The 22,516-nt window shown below is 39.3% G+C and overlaps 2 protein-coding genes and 1 non-coding gene across 3 annotated transcripts; all 3 read right to left on the reverse strand.

Annotated features, from left to right (window-relative positions):
* Positions 1-1,472: 1,472 nt before the first annotated feature.
* On the reverse strand, positions 1,473-1,591 carry LOC148788216 (U5 spliceosomal RNA). The gene has a single exon (XR_016065652.1). It is a non-coding gene; the product is annotated as a U5 spliceosomal RNA (small nuclear RNA).
* A 3,693-nt stretch (positions 1,592-5,284) lies between these two features.
* On the reverse strand, positions 5,285-8,895 carry LOC105161408 (APETALA2-like protein 3). Its single transcript, XM_011079081.3, has 10 exons — positions 8,087-8,895; positions 7,561-7,586; positions 7,428-7,458; positions 7,241-7,328; positions 7,001-7,146; positions 6,803-6,847; positions 6,580-6,683; positions 6,351-6,490; positions 6,107-6,217; positions 5,285-5,821 (listed from the first exon to the last, which is right to left on the reverse strand). The coding sequence occupies exons 1-10, from the start codon at positions 8,560-8,562 to the stop codon at positions 5,573-5,575; spliced, it is 1,416 nt and encodes a 471-aa protein (XP_011077383.1). The 5' UTR covers positions 8,563-8,895; the 3' UTR covers positions 5,285-5,572.
* A 10,250-nt stretch (positions 8,896-19,145) lies between these two features.
* LOC105161410 (large ribosomal subunit protein uL4z) lies at positions 19,146-21,792 on the reverse strand. The gene is made up of 2 exons (XM_011079082.3): positions 20,612-21,792; positions 19,146-19,499 (listed from the first exon to the last, which is right to left on the reverse strand). Exons 1-2 carry the CDS (start codon positions 21,725-21,727, stop codon positions 19,386-19,388), a joined length of 1,230 nt encoding a protein of 409 aa, XP_011077384.1. The 5' UTR covers positions 21,728-21,792; the 3' UTR covers positions 19,146-19,385.
* Between the last annotated feature and the right edge of the window lie 724 nt (positions 21,793-22,516).

The raw sequence follows: 22,516 nt of genomic DNA on the forward strand, positions 1-22,516 counted from the left end.
ATATTTATGTAATCTATTTGATTTGAATTCAAAATTGAAAAACCTGCGGCCGTCTTTATTTTCAATTTTCAGCATTTTAAATTTTATATAGATTTTTATGTGAAAATAAAAATATATTTTAAATTAATTAAAATAATTATATTTTATATTGAACCGTGGTGTTGAATCAATATAATTTCGTTCAGAATATGTATAAGCAAACAAACATCCACTTTAATTACTATTTGAAAATAATAAAAAAAATTAAAATTAAAATATAAAAGAAGATGATAATTTGAAATTTTAATTATTTGATGAAGAGGAAATTGCAAAATGCATGAATGGTAAATTATCTGAATGAATTAATGGATAAAGAGAAATAAATGTTAATGAGAGAAGGGAACATTCTAGATATTGGATTTGTAGAGTTAAAAAGGGAAAATATTAACTATATAAAATATTACTTTTCATTTAAAAAGACTTACCAGAGAAAAAAAATTGTTGACCAATCGAAAACATAAAGAGACTTTACGTGAGTCATATTTATTGTTTGTTGAAATACATACAAAATAATGTTGCATGTGTGGGGTTTGTTATAAAATAATAAAATTCTATTTTTTATATTTATAAAAAAATCATGTAAATAATAAGTAAATTGATGTAAAAATAAAAACTAGAATTAAGCAGGTGAGTAATCATTAGTACAATCTTTCTCATTATAAATGGCATGGGTTATTTATGTCCATCGTCCATGAGATTTCAATTTTTATTAAACACTTGTTGTCTTATTATTATTATTTTTTTTTTGTGAAATATTATATCAAATTATAAGTAAAAACTACAGTACCCCTAATGTAATATGTATATATAAGCTATAAAAAAGGTACATGTTAATTTATATGGGTAAGGGAATACACTGAATTTTAGATAAATCATTATTTAAAAAAAAAAACTAAAATGTAGGTTGTTTAAATTTTATTATTCTTTTGTATATAAACTATATGTTTTTCCTTGATAACTTTAGTTCGATTATATACTTTGTTAAACAAATATGAAAATTTATGCATTGAAGTGGGACCAATTTGCGATATTTATTTTAATAAAGGCTTAGATTATAGTTTTCTTTTTCCCTTCTTTCGTTGCTTTGAAAACTTATGCGGTATGATTTTCTTCTACACCAAAATTAGCATATTATTTTAAGCAATTGAAGATGATATATTCAATTGAATCACTTCTTATTTACCATAATACTCATAAAGATTTTAGTTTTTTCATAAGCAATCCACTTACATTGTCACTTCTTCTTAAGGAATGTATTATTAGCTCGTATCTTGAAACCCGTATTTTTCATAATTTTATTTTAAAGAATTAACTCTGATTTATTTTTAAAACAATGTTTTTTTTTTTCCTTTTTGTACAGAATCAAATTAAACCCCGTGAAAAGTAATTAGTAGAAAGAGCTTCCAGAAATTGGGAACTAGATTTGTTGGGGGAAATTCCAAAAAGGAATACCCCCTCCAAAAATTGGCGTATGCCGCTTGATTGCGGCAAGCACACGGTATTCTTTAGTAAAAGGCGAAAGAATAGTTCGCTATGTGCTTACCGCGCGGCTGCGTACTTAAAAACTGCCTCGCGCGCCCGAACTTATAGGACGCCGTTCTCTCCACCTGCTCTTCCTCCTCTCGATGTGGGACAAAGCTCAGTACTCTTGAATGCTTAATTCCCCTACCCAAACTACTTTACACCCATCCAAATAAGCCCAAAGGCGACAAAATTGACAGAGCAAGTCCCATATTGGACGGATCAGTGGCCCAACTTCGGAGCCTTGATTAAGTTTACTGGGCCGAACTATTGTACAGGTCAATTTTATTGGTTGGGGCTGCCCTATTACTACTGCCTGCCACAAACTACACACCAACATCAACAATATCTGTACAAACAAGGCCTAGCTTCCGGAAAATTAAACAATGCCTATAGGTAAAATTCATTTTCATTCCTGATTTTTTAAATTAGCTTCAAAATCACATTTATTTTTTCAATTAGTTCCTCCAACGATTTTATATAAAGATGACGTGATATATTTATTCATTAAAATATTTTTATACACTTAGTGTATATTTATGCCAACGCAAAAAAGAAAGACCCTCTATATTCATAAATAACGATTAATATTGCCGTCGTACTAATTTTTAAAATTATAATTGTACCCAAAATTAGATATTTTTAAAAATTAATAATAGTTACTTTTTTTTTCTCTAATAAAAATGACTCCCACGTCATTTAAACACTTCCACACCAATTCGTTTGTTGTGTCGATAATACCCTAAATTATTCTTTTTGTTTCTTTTATTTTTTCTTGAAATGTGATTTGTTGGTTTATATATTTTATTTTTATTCATAATAAATCTTGAAACGTGAAATCATATTTATTATATGCACGTTTTGATGATGTACTACCACAGCTAATACTAATATAAAAAATAAAAATATTTGAAATTCACAAACGGTGGTTTATGAAACTACAACACCAATATTTTTGTTATGCCTACTACACTCCTAATTTGTTTTTGTTTTTCTTTATTTCTCTTTGAAATGTGCATTGGTTTATATATGTATATATTATTCACATCATATCTTAAAATATAAATCAGAAAATAATTAATAAAAAATACAAGAAAGAAAAATCAGGTTTGGTTGGTGGGGACCACCTTAATTAATGTACATGGGATTGGTGAAGTGAAAATAGTGATAGTGTGGTGTAGTAACAAGTAACAAGGATAAGAGTTGATGAGAGTAACCAATGGATGTTGCGGAGTGCTCATATCAGATTCATCACTATTTCACTCCAATTGGCGTCCACATCTCAAATTACTTACAGCTCAAACCCTGCAAATTTGCATTAACAAGGAAATGACAACTCCTACGTAAATACCCCTTGTTAAGGCATTGTGTGTTTACCTAGTGTTTTTCCGTTAATGTGTGTGTCTGTGAGAGAGAGAGAGTATCTTTTGTTCCAAATTTTAATTATGTTTTATTATATATAAATAATGTGTTGAGCCAAAAAAATGCATTTTTCCCTTATTTCTATGCACTCCAAAGTTTTTCCACTCACTTTAAAATTTCCAAAAATGACAATGTTGATCTGTTAGGAATATTTTTCATATAGTACCAAATATTGATCATCATCCTATAATAATTATAAAGGAAACGCATACATTGATGCAACACAATTTTAATAATTTAATATTAACTACCTATTTGGCGATAGGTGAATATTTTAATAAATTAAACAACTAATCAATGCATAAATCATATCAATACACCCACATAACTAAATATTATGATGCAATTATTATAAATTTATATAAAATAAAAAAATCATTTATAATAAAATTTAAAATTATAATCCCAAATTTATTCATAAAACCTCAAATTGAGATGCGGATGGTAGTGGACTTGCAGTTCATAAGTCTAGAGGCCTACGGGAAGGAAGGACCGTTGGGACTTGGTAGCATATGAAGTTCTGGTTTCTGTGTGTTTCATTTTTTCTATTCAAATGGTACAGTGTGGGCCGTACCAAAGAGTGGGGAAAGCAAGAGGCAAGTTGAGAATAGTCAAATCAGTTCAACGTGCTCAGAAAGGAAGGACTGCCCAATCAGCCTATCCTACGTCCTTTCCAACCCGATGCCAAGACTTGAATACGCGGGAATCTTATATCAAATTTTGGCATTATATGTAGTTTAATTTGATATATAGCCTTTTCTTTTAAAAAAAAATTAAAAATATAATTAAGTTGGTTATTATTTAAAAATGGGTCGCATAAAATATATGTATGTGTACGATATTTGCACGAATTTTAAAATGTAATAGAAGATTTTTTGTCTACTTGAAAGCTAAGGCAATATCGATTGAAATTTGTGCTTTTTTTTCAAAATTCCAATTTGTTAATAATCAATGAGAGATAAAGGAACTTTAGTTATTAATTTCGAGGGCATTGAAATATTTCTAATGGTAAAATTAGTTTTTAATAATAAAACTCCGCATAAATACATATATCCTGCCACATGAAAACTGTCAACTCTATATAAATTTCTATTATTTATTTTTTTAAATTGGGGTACATATAAGGCTAAAACATAGCTTCAGAGGTAGGAGAGGATGGTGCAATATGATGCGTTGGCTTTCTATTTGATAACGTAATACATTAGAGTAGTGTATGATTATAACAGTAACTCAAGATGTACATAGGTACAACCACATGGCGGGCAGGTTGGGGGGACCGAAGGTAAAACCACAGTTTGAAACTGATAGATATAGACAAAGGTTGAACTTGAACACCTCATTTAACCGAGCGGCTCGTTGCTCCTGCCAACAGGAAATGGAGGAATTTACATTCAGGCCTGTTTGCTTTCATTCTCTAATTACGCATTTTTATTTTTTTCAGAAAAAAATGTAATTTACCCCGTGATATGAGAAAAGAGTAAAAAAATAAACTAGCAAATTATTTCCTGTATTTTAAAAAATAAAGTAAATTATCTCATATTTAAATCATTAATAGGAGTAATATGCTTTGTTTTTTTGAAACATAAGGAGGTACTTTTTTTACAAAGGGATATTTGCTTATTTTATATATCATGGGGGGGTTAAATTGGATTTAACCTATTTTTTTCATAATTCAAAATATATAGATTCATTTGCTTTCAAAAAATTATGTATTTCTACATATAGAATATCTGCATGTAAATATAATTCTGACACACTAATAAAAAATATCTTTATTTTTATGTAAAAACTAAGTGAGGCAATAGTAATTTCAATTTTGGAAATGTTGAAATTTTAAAAATAAATGCAGGAAATAAAACCAAAAGGACTAGACTGACTATTCATTAATGACCTTTTAAACCATTGGGCAGAAATTTAAGAATAAAACATGCCTGGCTGTGTACCATACATCATCATGTTCAAGGACAAAACATAAGCACTAGTCCTAGGATACCTTTCAACTTTTCAGTTGGAAGTAGTACTATTTTTTTTGAGAAAAGAGGGAAAATAGCACGTTCTAGGAATAAATGTGTTTGAGGCAGTTGGCACTTACTGGGACCATCGTCATAACTTCCCTAGTACAAGCAATTCCCAAGTGCTTTGTTCGAGACAAATGAAATAATTGAACTACCTAATGCACCTGATACAAGAACAATATTGGAGCAACAAGGATTCATCTTGAAAATATCAAATCCCTGTTCGTCGACCTGTTAATTTGGTCTTTAATAAATCATAATGAATGCCAGTGTCATGACAAGCTTCATCCATATCACTCAAAACCATATTTCTTAGAACTTGCATTTAATTGCATTAGTGCATGCAGATGAATCAGTAAGCATGTTTTGCACATAGGAATCTGGGGTGAATGTAAAAGACTAAAAGTAGCAGAAGCATTAGAAGCTGTCCATAAAATGAAAATAAAGGACCAAAGCAGTTTGTATGAGCATTTGAGTAAAATTCTGTCAATTAGAACCCCTAAATTTTATTGGTTCTTCCAGTGAAGAGGGAGACGGGTTCAGATGGTGGTCTGACATGGGCTGCTGCTTATTCATTACCTCCAACGATAGTGAGATCTATTATTCGAATTGGCGACAGGTGGTGGATAATGGTTTTGTGATCTTGTGTTGAAAGGCAACTCGTGAATAGCAGCTGAAGAAGAAGTGAAACTTGAGGTAGCGAATCCTGATGATGCTGCAATGGGGAAAAGAGGTAAGGGATGATTCCCATGAAAATGTTCTGGGGACTTCCATGTCCAGTTTGTGGATGGATCAACTTCCACACTCTTGTCAATTGTTGTTCCCTGCAGAGAGTAAAATGAATTTTAGGTTGCTTATCATATGTCCAGGAACTAACTTATCCGGCAAAATGAATAAGAAAAATATCATGTTGCCTGTCATAGGTGAAAGAACTAATCACCTAAAAGTTGTTGCAAATAACACAAATTTTGAGAAAGTTTAAAGTATAAATGCAACCAAGATGTTTGCCAACAATCAGCTTGCAACAAGAAAAAAAATATCAACCAAATCATTCAAGCGAAGTAAAACCAACATGAAGGACTGGAACAGCCACTATCTAAAATGAATACCTTATGAGCCAGATGGAAAGAGGAATCCACTCCACTCCAGATAAAAGGACGTCCAGAAGCACTTACGTGTCCATGGGACAATTGAGCTCCCACAGTGACTGAGGCAGAGTCCTACACAGGTAAGGAAGTAAGAATTAACTAAGCAAGGTTTCTAAATATTCACGGTTTTTAAAGGTGATGCAATCTGAAAATTCTCCTTTCACAATACAGCAGAAACAGAGAACTGTCTAAATGCCCAGAGAACCTTTGTTCCGGTATTTTCAGGAGGGTTGTTTGAGCAGGACTGGATCTGAAAGCTTCCCATCTCCATGTCCCGAGTTTGAACATTGGCTCTATTAGGAGGAGCTATGCCCAAGTTTAGATCTAGATCATGGTTTTCTCCAGCTAGATATCAAGAGACAACAAAGTACCAGCTGTTATGCAAAAGATATGACTTTCAGGGAGGAAACTATGTGCTTCACTAACATTCTTACCTCCAATTTCCGGCTCGGAGCTTAACTCCTCATCATATGTGCTCGGCTCGAAATTGGTGACTGCTTCTCTTCCATTACACTTAATAGCAGCCTTGTCATACGCCCTGACCAACATCAACAGAAATTTAACAAGAAAATTACCGACAAAATTGCCATAAACAAAGGACGCAGGGATGCACCTGCAAGAAAACATCAACAGAAATTTATCAAGAAAATTGCATACCTTGCAGCTTCTATCTCACTGTCAAACAATCCAAGATAGATATACCTGCAAGAAAACATTGCTAACCATGACGCGTGCTGTTGCTCATAATTATAATAATAAGATGAGTTACTGACTGATCTCGATTTTCTCGGAATCAACATTATGATTAACAGATCCTTCGGAAAAAAGAAACAGCCAGTTCTAATTCCATCTTACTTCTTGCCAAGAAACTGTCCCATCCGAGCTTCCCATCGTCCACATTTGTGCAATGTTACCCCCCTATACTTTGAACTGCCTCTCGAGAACCCTGTACTCTGGCGACGGAGTATGTGCACGAATTCTTCCTTTGTTAAATTGTTCATCTGTGGAGCAAGGAAAGGACAAGCCTCAACGTTAGAAGCTCATTAGGAGGAAAAGAGAAAATTATAAAGTGAAACACAGCAGGCACAAGCCAACCTGCTTAAGATCTTCTTCATAATCACTGGAGTTAAAATTGATGTCCGCATCCAGCCCCCGGAATTTAATTGCGGCACGATCATATGCCCTAGAATTAGAGTTCCAGTTTTCACAAAATTTTAGCAACCACAACTCCAGTGGTGGAATAAATGTCAATGTCAACTGACAACAATTGGAACTCTCTCACCTAGCCGCAGCATGTGCAGTGTCAAATCCCCCTACGCATTCCAGTTCCAATCAGGTTAGATTTCAGCAACAGTTGGTCTGATTAAATAAAATCTCAACAAAGTAAATACATAGTTAATTTTTAGGCTGCTTACCTAAATAAACTTGTTTGCCACAGTCCCTGTACAGATCACATGGAGAAAGCTTCTTTAGTTAATCATACATTACCTGACCCATTCCATGATAAGCTATAGCAATTAATCGCGATCATGTAGGAGTTACAAATCACAAGCAGCTACACTCATCACTGGGCGATCTTAAGATCAAAATAAGGTGGGCGGTGTAGATTTGACAAATGAAGAAACTATATAACATCCAGTCATTTCCTTATTTCCCGACCTCTAATTTCAGATCCGACAACGAGAGAATATAAAAAGTTGAGTACCAGATAGAAACCACCGTTTTCAATTGGATACTATGTTGGCATTATTGTCTAGTCGCTTGAGTTTTCTGGAACTCAATAGGGGAAGGTTTAATTGATTTATTCATATAGTTCTTGAATCATAAGACAATATATACACGTATTACAATTTTGAAAGTTTCGCAATACTAAAATTGTCAAAGCAATACACTGATAAGAATTAGAGTTATACAGTTCAAACTTTATACTGTACGACTTACCAAATGTGAGATTCCCAACGTCCGGTACGTCGATAGAATGTGACGCCACGATACTGCGAGCTGCGAGACCTCGGTCCCCTCCTACTCTTCTTCACCTGCTGCCTCTTCTGTTGCTGCTGCTGAGCAATAATCATCTCCTCCGCTACCTCACGACGATCCTCCGAGAGATCCAACCACTGAGTAGGCCGCACTTCGCCACTAGCCGGAAAAAACTCCTTCGTCACGTAACCGCAGCTCGATTTCTCGCTCTCCTCGTACTCACCATTGCTCTTCCATATATCGAAACCGACGAAATTATTCGAACACGAGTTCTCGTCTCCGGCGGTGCTCGAGGTTTCCACATTAACAATGGAGGAATTAGAGCTTCCGGAATACTCCATTTGATCGCCGGATAGTATGAGATGCTCATCCGACGCCATTTCAGCTCGATTAGCGATCGGTATCGAAGGATCAATAGTTAAATTTAGGTTCAACATCACTAAATCCAAACTTATCCCAGCTTCTGCTCTATATAATGCTATATATGCATATGTAGACGGCGAAAATGCATGCGGGGGGAAGAATGGTGAAGAAGAAAGGAATACTTTTATATTCTATTGCTATATCAGAAACATATAGATACAGCAAACATTTGTATCTAGAGATGTTTTCATATGAAAGAGGGGTGACTGAGGATTTGGTGCTGCTTTTTTGTCTCTCTCTCTCTCTCTCTCTCAACGGAGGTTGAGAAGAGGCAAAAAGTGGAGAGAGAGGAATGAATGAAGGCCGGCTATATAATTTGCAGTCTAGATAGAGAAAATCAAAGAGGAGCTTTCGAGAAAAAGGTAAGATATTTCGCAACACTATAAAACCTTTTTTAGTGTGTGTAGTGCGTGCTGCTGATACCGGAGGAGTGCTACTGCTGCGCGTGCGGTTGTGTGCGCAAGTATTGTGCATTACAAGGGTTCTGGTTGGTGCTTGCGGTGGCGCGTTAGGGCAACGTGGTGTAAGTGAGAGTCTCTGTAGATGCGGGTAGGTTTTTTCGCGACATTCGAGAGGAGTTTGGCAAGGCCTACGAATCACGGGCGGACTCTCTTGTCACGCAGCGGAATATATTTTTCGCCCGTGCGGCGTCTCAGGTTTCACCCAACCTTCGACCAGCCTGCGCACATCTCAGAGTTTACCGACTGTTCGTCGCGTGTCTTCGACACTGAAGCTCGCTAGCACGACATCTGAACGCATCCCTGCGCGGCACCGCGTGCCTTTGCGCTCGCCTATCCAAAATGCCCATGTTCGCCGAGGCTCTCGGCACGCACGCCTTAGCGTCTCTTAGCGGCCGGCCCTGACTAGCTAGTCTGCCGCCATGCGTCTCGCCCACAATCTCGGAACCCGCCGACGCATCCCTCGATGGCAAGGAGCATCCTCGCTCTGCCTCGGCATTACGGCGCTCCGCATGCGCCCGCAACGCCCGTCTCATGTCCAATGCACACTCGGGGCATCCTTGGCGCACGCCTTCGTCGTGGCCGTCTTTTATGCCTCGCCCGAGTAGGACCGCACCTTAAGTCCGAGACCCACATGATATGCCGACATCTTGCTTTGATCCCGCATGGCATGCCCGACATGCCTTCTTGCCTTTCGACGTGGCTACATAATTTGCCCACAGTGCGGTGTCGCCCCACGACCGCTCATCTTAGCCAACGGACCCCCATGGACGGCTAGAACCCGATAGCACGTGCCATGAGTTGGATCACGAGGTCTTGGAGTGCTTGCCTCGATCACCCATTCGCACGAGAGGTGTTGCCCCAAATATCTCGCAGCCCGCGGAGCAACCTTGCACGTCACACGGAACCTCTCGGCCGCATTTGTGCCCAACGTAGGCCGTCCTGGCCCTACGCTGCCCGTCCGGTTCCCATGCCTTTCGGGGACTCTAAACACTCCTTTGAGATGCCTAGAGCCGGCCCTTGGAGGCCCCCAACATGCCCCCAAGAGATGCTCATTTAGTGCCGACGTTGCCTACCGCCACTGCCGTCGTGCACGGGGAGGGCCGGCTGGAGCTCACCGCATCATACCCCCCTTATAATAGGCTTAAGAAAGTTTTTCCTATTTCCAGCAGTAGACATTGAAAGGGGTTGAGGAGCGCACCTTTTTCGTATCTCCCTCAACCGATGTCCAAATCACGTGCCGCTTGAACCGTAGCGTAGCCTACGACTTCTACATCATAACTCTTGAATTTCAGCCCCATCCGATCATCCATCGCTGAGGAATTGCCCACGCAATATTCTGAAATTACAGTCTCGCCACTGCACTGGCAGACTCTGAAGATCATCGTCGTTTCCTACCCAAACGGAACCGTCTACCTCTGAAACATCTTGGAGGTGTTCCCAACACTCCAAGGATCTCGCCATAGAAACAGTTTTGCAAATCTCGAAAGATAAAGCACTCTGCTTCACGCATTTCTCTCCTGCTCGCGCGCAGGGTGGCGCCTGATCGTCGCCCTTATATCTCCTTGCCCAAACGTCCTCGGAATGACTTCATACTTGGCGGATAGCATCCCCACACATCAAGGAAGTTCCCATACGAACAGTTTTGCAATCCCCAATCGGTAAGAGTCTCTGCTCGGAGGCCGTTTGCGCACCTGCGTGCCGGCCGGCATCCCCTAGCCGCCCGCACGTCCTCCGCAAGTCACTGCCGGCCGTCTTGCCCAAGGAGCGGCCAGTGACATTCTCCCCCACTCGATCCGTTGACGTCCTCGTCAACACATACACGAAGGATTGAGGTGTATGCGGTGCCCAATACTCTCTCTCAGTATCGCGCGACACCAGACCGTCCTCCTACTCTTTCGAGCACTTCGATCGTGAAGTGCCTCTTCAGCACCCCACGTAATCTCCCCACAAACGGTGCCTCTGCCGCACCTGATGTGATCATCTCAACGCAAGTGGAAGTCCGTGTACTCGTCGACACCCTCTTCCCAAATCTGTGCTAAGCTCCCCCACAAAACATAGTGCCTCAAACGCACTCGATTCATCACGAAAATTCAAAGCGGAAGTCTGTGCCTCTCTCTGCACTCTCTTCCCAAAGTGGCGGGTAGCTCTCCATAATCGTGCCTCAATGCACTGCATTTCTCATTGTCTGCTCAAGTTGGAAGTCTGTGTACTCCTCTACACTCTCTTCCCCATTGTAGCCCACACTGGAAGTATGTGCCTCTCTCTGCACTCTCTTCCCAATTGTAGCTCAATCACTGATCGTTTGCCCCCACGAATAGTGTCTGAATACACCCAATTTACAATGCAAATACCACAGGTCGGAAGTCTGTACACGCATTCTGTACTCTCTTCACAACTTCTCAAACGGGTGGGTAGCAAACTGTGCTTCAAGTCCCGTCAAGTGCGCCTCTGAAACTCTGATGTTCCTCAAAACAGTGCCTCAGATACACTCGAATTGATTTGGAACGACTGAAGTGTGGAGTCTGTGTGCACGCTTCACACTCTCTCCCCCACTCGAGGTGTTGCCGTCCTCGGCAAACACACATACCCGCCTCTGCGGTTGATCACACTTGAACCAACTTTAACGCACATGGGCCGGTTGCCCCAAACTGTCGGAACCACGCCACTCGTGGACCGAACATCTCTGCAAAGAGTCCTCTCTTGACTCAGCACAAAAATAGGGTCACTGCCCTCAAAGATTGCGGGACTGGGATTTTCATTCACAACGCAACACAAGGCTAAGATTTCTGAATCCTCGCCCAACTACAAAACTCAAGCTCAAATCCCTGCCTGCTAGCACCCACAAGAAGGGGATTTTCAACCCCCAGCCCGACCGCAAACTCGAATTCCATTTCAAGCCCGGCCGCAAACTCGAATTTAATTCCTAGCCCGGCCGCAAAGCCCAAGCATCATCGATTTTATAGTCCCAACCCGGCAGCACCATGCCGCTCATGGTGCCCATGGAGCCCGATGCTCCTCTCATGATTCTCAACTCGATCGTCCCCCTCGGAAATCCTTCAACCAAAGAGCCCATAATATGGTGTCCGAATCCCCTCGAAGAACATTCGCAGTTCCGCTCAACTATGCTCCTGACGAGCATCCAACGCACGGCTTAGTGGGCTGCTCCCACTCAAGCTCCGGACAAGTTGCCGTTTTTCTCATAACGGATGCTTATGCCCCTCTGGTTCTTGAAGCGTGCCATCTTTCCTTTAGACGCACTCTCATATACCACAACAGCATTCCATCCCACATTTCTGCTCGGCCACATACGGCTCATACCGACAACTGCCCACAAAACGAAGGGGTCTCAACATCCACTCCTCGCAACCCCAAGGGTGGCTTGTTCCAAGCACCTCATGTGCAATTGTGCCTAAGCACCTCAACTTTCTGCTCGTCCTTCCCTGCTGGAAGGTTCCTCGAATCCACATGAGAAGGTGGCCCTTCATCCACCACTCTCCACAAAAGGTGGCATCTCGCACACCACAACGGCCTCAACGCCTAGATCACCTCCTGACTTGCGGCAATTCCGCACACATGGTTGCTTATCTCGCAATCGTGGCTCTCGCAGTCCACCCGACGCATCGGCATGTCCCCCTCTCGCTCAGGGAAGTCAAGATGAATTCTGAAAATCTGATATTCGTTCCTTCCAAAAAAAATTTCGGACCACGGTTGACAGCTCGCTCAACATATCTGCGACGCTAACCCAACTGCCAACCAATATCATCAAAGTTGGACCGTAGCCACTTGCTCTCTTGAAGCAGCTCAAACTCGCCCGAAAGGACTCTACTGAACATAATCTCTGTGGCAGACGTCCCTCAAAATCATACCGTCTCACAATCGGCTCGCTGAAGCATTTTAAAGCCCAAGACAACAAAGCCACACATCTGTGTCGTAATCCGGTCTGATCTTGTCTCAACTGACGATCTCAACTCAACTGAGCTCTACCTGATGTAGAGGCGTGTGCCAATCCAGATCTTCAACTGGGCACAATTCTCTTTTTGAAGAGCACAGAGCCCGGGTACCGGGCTCTGATACCAACTGTCACGGGCGGACTCTCTTGTCACGCAGCGGAATATATTTTTCGCCCGTGCGGCGTCTCAGGTTTCACCCAACCTTCGACCAGCCTGCGCACATCTCAGAGTTTACCGACTGTTCGTCGCGTGTCTTCGACACTGAAGCTCGCTAGCACGACATCTGAACGCATCCCTGCGCGGCACCGCGTGCCTTTGCGCTCGCCTATCCAAAATGCCCATGTTCGCCGAGGCTCTCGGCACGCACGCCTTAGCGTCTCTTAGCGGCCGGCCCTGACTAGCTAGTCTGCCGCCATGCGTCTCGCCCACAATCTCGGAACCCGCCGACGCATCCCTCGATGGCAAGGAGCATCCTCGCTCTGCCTCGGCATTACGGCGCTCCGCATGCGCCCGCAACGCCCGTCTCATGTCCAATGCACACTCGGGGCATCCTTGGCGCACGCCTTCGTCGTGGCCGTCTTTTATGCCTCGCCCGAGTAGGACCGCACCTTAAGTCCGAGACCCACATGATATGCCGACATCTTGCTTTGATCCCGCATGGCATGCCCGACATGCCTTCTTGCCTTTCGACGTGGCTACATAATTTGCCCACAGTGCGGTGTCGCCCCACGACCGCTCATCTTAGCCAACGGACCCCCATGGACGGCTAGAACCCGATAGCACGTGCCATGAGTTGGATCACGAGGTCTTGGAGTGCTTGCCTCGATCACCCATTCGCACGAGAGGTGTTGCCCCAAATATCTCGCAGCCCGCGGAGCAACCTTGCACGTCACACGGAACCTCTCGGCCGCATTTGTGCCCAACGTAGGCCGTCCTGGCCCTACGCTGCCCGTCCGGTTCCCATGCCTTTCGGGGACTCTAAACACTCCTTTGAGATGCCTAGAGCCGGCCCTTGGAGGCCCCCAACATGCCCCCAAGAGATGCTCATTTAGTGCCGACGTTGCCTACCGCCACTGCCGTCGTGCACGGGGAGGGCCGGCTGGAGCTCACCGCATCATACCCCCCTTATAATAGGCTTAAGAAAGTTTTTCCTATTTCCAGCAGTAGACATTGAAAGGGGTTGAGGAGCGCACCTTTTTCGTATCTCCCTCAACCGATGTCCAAATCACGTGCCGCTTGAACCGTAGCGTAGCCTACGACTTCTACATCATAACTCTTGAATTTCAGCCCCATCCGATCATCCATCGCTGAGGAATTGCCCACGCAATATTCTGAAATTACAGTCTCGCCACTGCACTGGCAGACTCTGAAGATCATCGTCGTTTCCTACCCAAACGGAACCGTCTACCTCTGAAACATCTTGGAGGTGTTCCCAACACTCCAAGGATCTCGCCATAGAAACAGTTTTGCAAATCTCGAAAGATAAAGCACTCTGCTTCACGCATTTCTCTCCTGCTCGCGCGCAGGGTGGCGCCTGATCGTCGCCCTTATATCTCCTTGCCCAAACGTCCTCGGAATGACTTCATACTTGGCGGATAGCATCCCCACACATCAAGGAAGTTCCCATACGAACAGTTTTGCAATCCCCAATCGGTAAGAGTCTCTGCTCGGAGGCCGTTTGCGCACCTGCGTGCCGGCCGGCATCCCCTAGCCGCCCGCACGTCCTCCGCAAGTCACTGCCGGCCGTCTTGCCCAAGGAGCGGCCAGTGACATTTCGAGATCAGGTGCAAATTGTAAGGTCCTTTATGGCTAACTACTGTAGTCTTTATTGTTAATTGCCGACAATTACACTCTTATATTCCCTCATGTATGATGTATTTATAATAAATTATTTTTACTTTTTAAATAATTATACGTACAATCATTAAAAATATCAATATCATCACATGATTATAATTCTTAGAAATATCAAAATTATTATACAACTATTTTGAATTTTAACTGCCAAGAGCCTATAAGTGATTTTTATAATTATACAAAAATAAAAAATAATTTGTGTAAGCATACTGTAATTCTAAGAACGTAAAGTGTAATGATCCCTATTAATTAATATTCATTTTTCTTATTTTTGCAGACCAATTTTCCCATCTCACCCTTATAATTGAAACTAGCGCTGATTCCAAATCTATGAAGTAAATTATCGAAAAAGTAAAGAGCTCCTAAATGTTTTGAAAATAATCTATCTTCTTGTTTTTATTCAATCGAGCTTAATAATTACCTACATTCCGCAGTATTATTATATGATTAGTTCAAGTGGATCATTACTATAAATACCCTGAACAGTTCGTTTATCTGATATATAATCTTGATCTTATCCATATTAACTATTTAAAATAACTCAATTTATTTGGACATTTAAGAACTACTATATGACATATTCAGCACTAATTAAATCTCCGTTTCAAATTTAGAATATAAAATTGGTTCGAGATCAAACCCGTTGCACTTACGGACTTAAAAAGGAAAAACCACATTTTCGATCCCGAATCAAATGCCAAAATAGTCACTTGTATGGGCGGCGCGTGGTACAAAGGTGGTGGTGACAGCGCGTGGGTTGGGGGGGGGGGGGGGGGTAAAGAAGGAGGGGAGTTAAGGTTATGGAGAAATAATGATGAAATGTGGAAGGGCGAATGAAAGGGGACAAAGAAGAGAAACAGAAACAGTGAAAGAGAAAAGGTGGGATTAGACAAGTGAGAGATTTCATTGCTTGAGCGACCCCCAGGGTTGGGAGCTTTTGCCACCTGACGCGTGTAAAGATCAACAGTGGACTACACCGCCAAGATTGAGCGCGTAGGAGGAGAAGCTTTCCCTTTTTCCCACATTCTGTTTTACAGCACGGAGTATATAACTTGAAAAACAAAATTAACTAACGAGGAATAACGCTGTAACAAACTTTTTGTTATTGTCACCCAGTCCTCCTACACTCTCACTCTTACGCAACTACCCCAAACCCTAACTACCCAAAAGTTTTTTTTTTTAATTTGATACAATTATAAATATTTTTAATTATTTAATAAGTTACAAATACTATTTGAATTTAGTTTTCATCCAATAATGAGCTAATTTGGTTAGTTTTTATCCATTTTTTTTGATAAATTAATTAAAATATTATTTATATTATGAACTATAATTTTATATACTTTTTTAAAATATTAAAATATTTTTATGAACTAATATGCCAAAAAAATTATTTACTCTACCTTACCATTAATTTTTTTTCATATTATTTCAAATACTAAAGAAAAAAACCAGCAAAGGTGAAATAATAAATTCATATTACAATTTAGGGACCACATAATTATTTTTCATTTGAAGAGGTATTTATAATTTTTCAAACGACGATGAGTTATTTATACTTATACCAAATTATAAGAGAGGTGATTGTAATTTACCATAGTTTATAAATACCATCACAAAGTGACGGATAGCGGTAACTGAATTTGAAACTATCCAAATTTTAATTATAAATTTTTGAAAAATATATTAAAGCATTCATGATTATGATATTTCCAACTTTATTATCTGTGTAAGAAGAAAAGAAAAGAAAAAGCTATTTTATTGAATTATATAATCCCGTGAAAACATATAACAAACGATATGTTGAATTTCGATCAAAATTCAACATGCATAAAAAAGATATATATTTCTTATACTGCAATATGTGATTAGTTATTTTGAAGAAAAAAGTGAAAAATATAGTAAATGTGATTGGAAAAAACTCTCATCATAAGAAGTAAATTTGAAGTTGAAGTTTCTATAGTTTGAGGTAAGAAAGAAATGATGACTGATTGAGATTTGAGAGTGTTGGAGAGAGAGATGAGATGATAGGAAGCTATGGATCACACTTTGTCAATTTGCAATGATAATTAAAGGACATTAGAGCTACAATATGTGCTGGCTCAATCATACTCCTAAAACAACACAAACCCCCTTTTGACTTCCTGCTCTTCCTTAAACTTACACAAATCCCATTCACTTAACCTAAATAAAACAATCAGAAATTCAAGAGAAAATTGTACTTTTTTGTTTTAATCTCAAATTTACAGATTTAGCACATTTGGTTTTCATAGAATGAGAAATTATAATATTTTTTTTATCCAATTTAAAATGCTATAATCTTTTAGTCTATGGGACCAAATGTACCAAACCCGTAAACAGTGAGGCCAAAAAGTAAAATACTCTGTGTATGAAAAGTGTAATTTTTCCTAAATTCAATGACAAATAATTATAAACTATTAATAAGCTATATATATGTAGATTGGTTGATGTAAAATGTCAAGTTGTTCCACTAACTATTGGGGGCAGCGCTGTTAGGTCTGTTGAGCCTAAAACTATATCCCTATGAATTAAATTTCTTAGGTTGAGAGTTTGAACAACGTCAGATCCTTGTGAGATTGTATTTTTGGGGTAGATGAATATGAGATGATTCTCGCTTTTGTGTTTATTATTTGGGTTGGATCCATCATCCATCCACTCTTCAGCAACACATCATACTACACAAGTTTTTTAATAAATAAGGGATTTTCTATTATTAATCATACCAGGAAAAGATATCATAGTACACAAATTTTAAATGATTATTATTCTTCTTTTTTATTAATTTGTGTGGTTGGGTGATACCACCGCTGCTTCTTACCAGGGTGCATTATTGTTTCTTTGATTTGGATTTTCTCTTATAGATCATTTTTTTTTCCTGCTGCTTGTTCTTTTTGCGTTTATGTGTCTGTGTTTTGTGTTTTTTTTTTAAAAAAAAAATCAAAATGTTTGATGAAGTGGCGTGTTCTGAGACATATATTAATTTTATTTGAGTAAATTTTGATTCTTGACAATAATAAGTCATTTATGAGAACTCCAACCCATTCAAAGGCATAAACGCAAATTCTCGCTAATGGTATGTTAAATTTGAATATCTAATATTTTAGTCGGAGTATTTATAAATATGGATATACTAGTTCCTTAACTTCTTCCACAAGTATTAGCTAGTTCCAATACTATTTCAATTTTATGATATTTCTATACTTGCACCTATACCCACGTCATTACTACATTTATTACTCATCTCTATGTTTCCATAACACCTACCTATTTTAGAGCTATAAGTGGCAGTGGCTTGCCTATGTTCATTCATGTCCCTACAACTCCTCTATTAGCAGCCCCCATCCACACTATTTATATATATACTTAACTTCTTACTCCAGTTTAATGATTTCCCAACAAATCCAAACCTAAATATTCTCATTGTGGCATCTGGACTAAAGGCCCTCAGCCCAAACCCAAATATCATCTGAATTCTTGAGTTTTGTTTTTTGTTTGGGACCACATTGGATTAGCTTTTGTAAGCCCAACACATGCATATTTGATAAAATTATATATTAATTGGATTAAAATATAAAAGATATCAACTTTACCCTTACTATATTTTTTTATTTTTTTAAAATAAAAATAAAAATTTATAAAAAAATTGAATGGAGTGTATTAAAAAAATTATCAACTAAATCAATTGCAAAAATAATACAAATTTTAAAAATAAATAAAATTATAATTTCTAAAACACAAAAACATTTTGACCAATTTACTACAAAAAGATAAATAAAAACCTAACAGAGATTAATTGTATGGGCTAATTGTTAGACACACATTAAAATTAAAAATATATTGATAATTTTTCAAACACCAATAAGCATTCATAATTATGCTAAACCTCAAAATTTACCCTAAATTTAAATACTATCCACCATATTTATTCAGAGATTGTCATTTTTTATTATTATTATATACTTCCTCAAATATGTGATGGTAAAAGAATAAGCACAAATCTGATAACATGCCACAAGAACGGAATGTGTCCAAACACAGCATCAGACTTTGCAAGATTTATAGATACAGACACTTACCACTCCAAAAACACAGTATCCCCAACATAGCTAATACGAAATACACGACGCTTCAGGGTGTTGCCACTTTCTGACGAAATTATGTATCATGTAAAGGAATGAATCAATGCGAGACAGAAACACAGTCATTTGGAGGACAGGTTACCATACAGAATTCATCCAAACCACAAAGGAAAATAAATGGATCACAAAAAAAAAAACAAAAGAGAACGGACGAAACGGCACTGGTAGAGAACATGATAAAACTGTGAATCCTTAAGATATTGTCTAAACCAAAATTTCTCAAACTAAACAGAAACTTGGGCACCAAAACATGGGATGGAAAAAGTAAAGTTGATCTAGGCAAGTTATTGCAGTGATTCCCATCCCATATAATCCTATCCATGTCTTGAAAGGCTTAGAGTCAAAAACAGTAAACACAACAAATTCAAAATATAGCAGGTTCTAACAGTTATCAAAATTAAAGATTCAATTACTGAGATACACCCAACCACTTTGAGAAGTTCTCAAATTCTGTGTAGTCACTATCTGAGATCATTGTTTTGTACCAAGTCTTGCTAGCAGATTTGATGGCCGAGGCCTCCTCCTGCAAGAGAGAGTGATGGGGAAAAAAAGTAATGCAGCAATAAGTTAGTGCTCAAATATGGGTGTTTCTGTCGTAAGCTACTGCACAGAAGAAATTATTTACTTGCATAAGTACACATTATGAAAACAAGTATTTACTTGCACAAGTACACATTATGAAAATACTGACGTGTTGTAGCACTTTAGAGTTTGTTCAATTTCACAATTTTATGATCTCCTCTGCTAGATACATCAAAGACTTATTAAATAGTGAGTCACATCTAAGCTTTTCAACTAAAATGGTGAAGAAAATATCACAATCAAGGTATACAACGAAATCTTGAGTAAGACATTATGGTCAAAGTCATATCAGCAAGAATCACAAGTCAACATGGAGATATGACCATACAAGACTCAGTAAAGCATAAATAACACTAAGAAAGATACAGCTTAGAAGAATCTCAAACAAACGACCCATATAAACCAAATATTGCTACTTTCTAATGGTGAACATGGACACAATAGATGCTCGTCCAACCAACTATTCCAGGTTCAAGTAAAGCCTATTCAAACATCATTAAGGACTACACTAATTGTACACCAAACATAAATATTCAGAAGACAATTCCTTCTCATTTCATCAGCTCAACATATTGAAATGTGAAGTGCAGCAGCACTCAACCCTATAGTGAGCAAATCAGACATGATACAGCCTAATGGCACAAGGCAGAAATGTCAAATGTCTGATCCCGCAAGTTACATATCTACAGTGTTAGGCTAAGAGCAACTAGGGGACTACAAAATGTTGCTGGCATATTAGTTAACACTGTTCCACATAATATATGCACCAGATCATATAAGACAAGGAAAACATGATCAAACTAGTAGGCATAAACAAATAACGACAAGTTCTCGAAAGATATTCTACAACCATACACATCACTCAAGTACATGGAACTAATACAGAATAATTATCATTCATTTATTCAATATAAACTAATACTAAAGAATACACACGATTAACAGAACAAATAATATCCACAGTTAACAAAAAGAGAGACAGAAGAAATAAACAGAAGTCAAGACCTGCAGAATCAGCAACGCATGACGGGGTAAATTTAAAAACAATGATACCTTGGTGATCTGCTTCCTCTTCTTGTCAAGCTTCTCCTGCTTAGCCTTCACCCTCTGCGCCTCAGCCAAGAGAGCCATCCTCTTGGCTGCCTTAGCATATGGGTTGAGCTTCAACATCACGTTGAGATTCTTTAATGGGTTCTTCTTCAATGGAGCTCTCCTGATCTCCTTCTTGATCGGCTTCACCACGGACTGCACCTCGTCAGAGTTGATAATTCTTGCTAGATCAGCATTTACCATCTTAGTCCTTGGCAACACATAACCCTTCTTCTTCTCAGAAGGCTTGTCAAAAGTCCCATAAATCTCATCAAGCTTCTCAAAAGCAGACTTGGTCCAGATAATAAACCTTCCAAGATGACCTCCTGGAGCGAGCTTGAGGAGATTAAGGCGAGAAACATGGGCCACTTCGACTCCAGGGATGTTCCTGAAAGCCTTAGTCAGCTTAGCCCCCTCAGTGCCGTACACAACGAGAGGTCCTTTCCTAGAAATGTACCTACGGTTACGCATTTTCCCCTTACCAGGACGGATAGCATGGCTGTCCTTAGCCTTCTCAGCATCGGGGAATGCTCCGATTTGCTTGAGGATTTTCAGGGCAGCATTAGTTTTCTCAACAGCCTCGGCAGAATCAGACACAACAAGAGGCAACTCAGGAACTTCCTCAATCTTATGTCCGCGAGCAAGCACCAGAGAAGGAACGGCAGAAGCAGCGATCGCTGAGACGACGGCATGGCGCTTTTGAGTAACATTAACTGCCCTATGCCAGCGGCGCCAGATCTTCGTTGGCGCAAACATTCGTCCACCACGGCACATGTTTCCGAAGGCTCCCTGCCCTGCGCGGTGGGTACCACCTCCAGGCACACGGGGGATACGAGAAACGGCACGGCCTGTCCCCCACGACTCCGCGGAGGTTTGGTGGCCAGCTTTCTTAGAAACGGCATAAGGCTGGCGGGCGTTGTTGGAGATTTGTCCGTGCACAAAAGTGACAATGTCAGGGCGGATAGCGGCCTTCATGACATCGGGAAGAGGCAAGGAATTGGCGGCGGCACCTCCGTCAGTGGCCATGTCATTTTCCAGGGCTTGCACGGTGACGAGAGGGCGGGCGGCGGCAGCTGCCATTTCGTTAAGTTTGGCGTTAGTGGCGCAGGAGCTAGGGTTCTGGTATGAGAGTTTCTAGGGTTTGAGTGAGATCAGGAATATATAGATACGGAAATGGGGGTTATTTACAGAAATGACATTGGGTTTCAGCCCATTTAAGTTGGGCCTCAATCCTGTGGTGGCCCATAAAAAATAAATATTATTAATTTAAAAAAATTATGAGAAAATTATGAGAGAAGAAAAAGAAAATATAAAAGTTAAGAAGAGTGATTAACTTGGAAGTTATTAAGTGAGCAAGAAATGATGCAATAATGATAGATACATATATCTATATATAAAATAAATAAATATGAAACACTAAAAAGTATCCCCTTAAAAATAAAGTATAAATGATGAAATAATTAGATTCAACATCAGAGAATTTCTTCACTTAAATATATTTGTTTATACATGTTCTTATTAAAAATATACTGTTTTGATACTATAATATAATATAAACTACAGTTTCTTTTTAATCTAAACACATTCTTATTTTACATGAAAATCTAAATAAAATTCAAAACACATATTTGCCACTGAAAACTGAATTAAAAACACAAACAAATAGGCCCGTTCAGTAAAATTATACCCGTTTTGACACTTCGTCATCTAATTATTATTATTTTATTATTTTTGTGTAAATGAACTTATCATCTCAACTTTGTTAAATTTGTACGATACCATATATAATTATTTTTTTAATTTCTTTTTGCCGATAAAGCATGACATGCAGTACACATGACAGAAGAAACACCATGACATTACTCTTTA

Source organism: Sesamum indicum, linkage group LG5 (assembly GCF_026168435.1).
Source record: "Sesamum indicum cultivar Baizhima isolate 11 linkage group LG5, ASM2616843v1, whole genome shotgun sequence".
Classification (NCBI taxonomy): Eukaryota; Viridiplantae; Streptophyta; class Magnoliopsida; order Lamiales; family Pedaliaceae; genus Sesamum; species Sesamum indicum.